This window comes from Micropterus dolomieu, linkage group LG03 (genome assembly GCF_021292245.1).
Source record: "Micropterus dolomieu isolate WLL.071019.BEF.003 ecotype Adirondacks linkage group LG03, ASM2129224v1, whole genome shotgun sequence".
NCBI lineage: Eukaryota > Metazoa > Chordata > Actinopteri > Centrarchiformes > Centrarchidae > Micropterus > Micropterus dolomieu.
The window spans coordinates 16,409,753-16,414,302 of NC_060152.1; the positions used below are offsets into that span (position 1 = coordinate 16,409,753).

The following is a 4,550-nucleotide window of genomic DNA, read 5'->3' on the forward strand; positions in this document are numbered from 1 at the left end:
TTAGCCTATGTAGCTAATACAATTATAACCCGTTTTGCATAACTACATTGGTGGGCAATTGTCTTTGTAACTGACCACAATATATCTCCGTACAGTTTCATTATAATGCACTTATGTTTACCTTTGGATCTCTTGACTACCTTGTCCAAGTTCGGAAACCTGTGATGATGCTCCTCTACACGCCAGTAGCAGCAAGAACAACTGTCATGAAACTGTTCCACTTAGACACCATGCTGGCTCAAATCCACCATTGCGATCAGGCTAATATGGCTTCTTGTTGGAACCACAATGGCGCCTGTTTCCTCGCTGTAACGAACGCGCTTCCTGTGGGACACGTCTCCCTCAGACTCAAGGCGTACCGATGCTTTGCCTTCAAACTAAAGTACAACTACACATCTAAATTCAATATACAAAAATATGGATGGGTTTAAAAAAATACTTTATATAACAGCGGGACAAAAAAAATATCTTAAAACAATGCTCGATTCAATATTTTTATGACGAACGCGATTAGCCAGTCAGGCAATCTGCTTAGTCTCCTGCGCTGGTCTTGTGTTTTGTAGTCGTGTCCTTTTTAGATGAGCGTCAGCTTTGTGAGACCTCTTCTCAAGTTTTGACCATTTCACACGCTGACTGCCTGTTGTTCATTTGACGTGGACATCAGCTTGAAGGGAGGCTCAGGGTTTTTATTTCGCATCGGAACAAACTAAACAAAATGGTAAGACCCTCACATCCATCTGAAACTGTTACTGCTGTTGAAACAGCTCTATTGCTCTCTTTTAACGTCAAGCCCGAGCTAACGTTTTGCTATCTATTAGCTTGCCTGCTAACGTCAGCTCATATGTGGACGTGGCTGTTTTTCAGCAACTCAAACTGTCCCAAAACTTATTTTAGGTTGGCCCAGCACTGAATCAATTAATTGTATAACGTTATGCATGAGAACACATTTGGCTGTTACCACCAGAAGTTGAAGGCAATGAACAGTGTGGATCAATAAGTTAGCCAAGGCCTTTGCCATCAGTCTCTGACATGAACGCACTGTAAGTTAAAGTTCAGGATCAAATGTAAGTTAGCTGTTCAAGAATTATTGTTCTCTTTATCTGAAGGTTGTAGGTTGTATTAATTCTGGTGTCTCCTCTTCAGCCTGGACCAGCAGCAAGTGCAACCAATGTTGGGGCATCTAGCCGTTCCCCCAGCAAGACAGTGGCTCCCCGCGCAGCAGGCTCCACAGTCAGACAGAGGTAAACGCACAATCGACCAGACTTTCACCTCTACTTTTTATCAAGTAGACAGTTCGGTAAACTTTCCTAAGTGCATACAGAGGAGTGACAAATTTAAAGGAAAGGCCTGAATAAGTGTGAAAATGATGCCCCAGTCACCAGATTTCAACCCAGTTGAACTCCTATGTGTTTTGGTTTTGATTTTTGGGCAAGCAACAAGAGCCTCCCAACAGCCACCATCGTCATCAAAATACCACACTACAGTTTGCGTTCAGAAACTTGGGGGAATCCATGCCAAGAAGCACTGAAGCTGTTGTGGCGACTCGCAGACTTGATTGTATACCAAGACACTTTCTGAGACGCTTATGTTCCTTTTTCCATTAATTTGTCACAACTCCATATGTTGGCCACCGCTGTGAAAAAGTAGCCATTGAAGACCACTTTACATTAAACATGTCACGTTTTGCGTTCGTCTCAACCTGCACACACACACTACAATTATGTTCCAAATCCCCCCAGCACTGACCCCTGCCTGATCATGTTATCGTACTGTAAAGGGTGATTAATTTTCAAAAAGCCCTTCGCTGTATTTTTTTTTCTGTGCCTTCCGTAGATTACAGCAGTAGATGGATGTTGTGCTGTGGTCTTAATCAGTGTGTAATCAGGGGCTCGCTGTTACCTCTCATTATTACCCATTACTATCACCCTCTTCATTACCTCATTAACCTCCGTTTAATCTCATCACATGAGTGAAGCAGCCATGAATCATTCTGCTCCTCCATCTCTGGCTACTGTAGTTGGTTATATGAATACAGGGTCTAATGGCAAAAAAATTATTTTATGTAGGATTTTTTTTTTTGTCAATGTTCTCAAAAGGTTTCAAGAAAATGCCGGATGAGTAAAGGATTTTTACTATACAGTACTTTGTAACATGAAAAATTAGTTGTCATGTAAAGCCCTTGATAATGAGAGATGTTGACTCACTCAAATACTTGGCAGTGTCGATATATTCTGATGTGTTTGTGTGTTCCACAGGAAAGCGACCAGCAGCGGTACACGCAGCGGTGGCAGGACCACAGGATCAGCAGGCACTGGTGGCATGTGGCGCTTCTACACAGAAGACTCGCCAGGCCTCAAAGTGTAAGTGCAGTTTATAAAAGCAGTTATACCCCCCCACACACGCAAATACATTTAGCCTCTGACATTTTTGACTTTCATCCACTCACAAACTAATTCTCCGGATTTCCAACACTTGCGCTATCATTAGTGTTACTTATGTTCATCAGGTAGAATGGAAGGAGTGTGTAATGGCAGGAAATTGGGCAGACGTGCCTCTGTGGTAAAACAAATCATCTCTGAGCGGTGGATCAGCTTGATTTAAGTGTGTGTGTCTATGTGTTAGGAAAGCACACATTTAGAAAACTCTCAACTTCATAAACTTGTATTCTGCTGCATCCTCGCCCCTAATATTAGAGAAGGCGTCCTGTCTCATGGCCATAGCTGGCCGTGGTTGATCGATGGCGCTGTGGTGGTTATTGAGTATGTCTCTCCAGCAGTCGAAGGAGGGCAGGCTCGCCATACAGCGCTGTATATCGAGTGCATGTTTGTTCCTGCGTTTGACGGCTGCCTCAAAGCTTCATTAAAGGATCCACTCTGAAAGGTCAACTCAATTACAGCCTCCTGACAGGGGGAGGAGGGGGCCGCTGAGAAAATGGTTGGCATGGCAATGCTGCTACTTAGCGATGCGCACCTCCAACCCCCACTCAGTCCCTCCTTCAGCGATGAGAGCCCCTCCTTGTTTCCGAAGCTCATCAATAAAATCAGCCACTCCACTAAGACTCTCGCTCTGGCCGGCATTACAGAAAATGAAGGGATTTTGTGTTTGTGTGTTAATCAGTGTTTTCTTTGTTTGTAACAGTGGCCCCGTGCCAGTGCTGGTTATGAGTCTGCTCTTCATTGCTTCGGTCTTCATGCTACACATCTGGGGAAAGTACACCCGCTCTTAAACAACGCCTGATGACCTCTGACCCTGCACCTCAGCTTCTTAACACATTGGACCTGGACCAAACAACAAATGAACAACCTTATTCTCCTAGTTCCCTTTTCCACTATCACTACAACACACAAACTGGATTTTTATGCAACGGTTTCAGTACATGATTTTTTTTATCTGCACTGACGCTGGTATCCACCTTGTTGCTTTTGCTGTGTCTTTAAGATCTAATGGGGTGAACGAGAGAAAGCTATGCTAGTCCACCTCAGATGTGATGTCTGTGTGTTTGTGGCCCTCCCTTCAAGCAGCAGCAGCAGCAGCAGCATGTTCCTGCTGCATAACGGCTCAGTGCAGTGCCGAAGGACATTGTTGTTGTTTTCCGGCCCCAAACATTTCTTCTAGCCTGAATTGGTGTTTTTTTTTGTTATTGTTAACAACATTTGTACAAATGTAATTGTAATATTGTACAATAAAAAATTAAAATCAATGTGTGTTGAAGTGCACCCTTTTATTTTGTTTTTCTGAAATAATAACCCTGTTTTTTCCAGTGACAAGTGCATTCTCACTTTGAACCTTCTGTAACCATTACCAGGTTGCTGAAAGCTGTACATTTTGCCAAAAGGCATTTACAAGCCTTCATTTTAACAAATTGGATTCTGGATGGTTGTGCTTTTATTAGAAAAGAAAAAGTGTTGTTTCAGTGTGATTGACAATTTACCCGTTCACACATGCCAGCTACTAGTTATTTGACTAAGGTTCAGGCTATAACTCACTCAGTAATCCTATTTTAAAAAAAATAACCTTAAGTGGCACCTGGAAGTATGCCTGTACTCATTTTATGATTAACCTTAATTGTCTGAACTAATATCATGCTATGGCTCTGCATAAGCAGAAAAGCCTGAACTTGTCCAAACAGCAACTGGATGAAAGTTAATTTTTCAGTATGCATACCTCTATAGAGGTTCAGAGGCATCTGCCACAGGGTTTGTTATCACCACCTGTACTGAAGCTTTTTTATCCTGCCGCTCGCAATAATTGCAAACAGGCAAAATTTGTTTTTCAAAAGTAGCACGTTTCCTTAGTGTTAAGAGTAATACCGAAAGCCATACAACATGGCCAACATGCAGGATATCAGAAACTGGCTTGTGTTAAATAGTAGTTTTGCCCCTTTCCACTTGAATCTGGTTTATCATCTAGGAAAATGGAGCATCACAATCAGCTGATGTTTAGGAAAGCATATCCCTGCAGAAATCCAAAGCATAATAATCAAAAACATCAAAATAAGAGAAGTTCTGATAATGTCCTTCAAAAAATGTTATTGCACTTTCTTGTGCACG

The 4,550-nt window shown here is 42.3% G+C and overlaps 2 protein-coding genes across 3 annotated transcripts in view; one reads left to right on the forward strand and one right to left on the reverse strand.

Annotated features, from left to right (window-relative positions):
• The window catches only part of alg2 (ALG2 alpha-1,3/1,6-mannosyltransferase), a 7,870-nt gene extending 7,738 nt beyond the window's left edge, over positions 1-132 (reverse strand). The window contains exon 1 of the mRNA XM_046045244.1: positions 122-132. The gene's annotated coding sequence lies outside the window, so the exon portion shown is untranslated. The remainder of the gene's footprint in view (positions 1-121) is intronic.
• The window catches only part of sec61b (SEC61 translocon subunit beta), a 4,121-nt gene extending 421 nt beyond the window's left edge, over positions 1-3,700 (forward strand). Inside the window, exons 1-4 of one of the 2 annotated variants that reach the window (XM_046045246.1) lie at positions 560-718; positions 1,144-1,241; positions 2,256-2,360; positions 3,139-3,700. In XM_046045246.1, the coding sequence (XP_045901202.1) occupies positions 716-718; positions 1,144-1,241; positions 2,256-2,360; positions 3,139-3,226 (294 nt within the window). In that variant the 5' untranslated portion in view covers positions 560-715 and the 3' untranslated portion in view covers positions 3,227-3,700. Of the gene's footprint in view, positions 1-559; positions 719-1,143; positions 1,242-2,255; positions 2,361-3,138 lie in introns of those variants that run through there. The other variant, XM_046045247.1, reaches the window with a different exon arrangement.
• Positions 3,701-4,550: the final 850 nt, after the last annotated feature.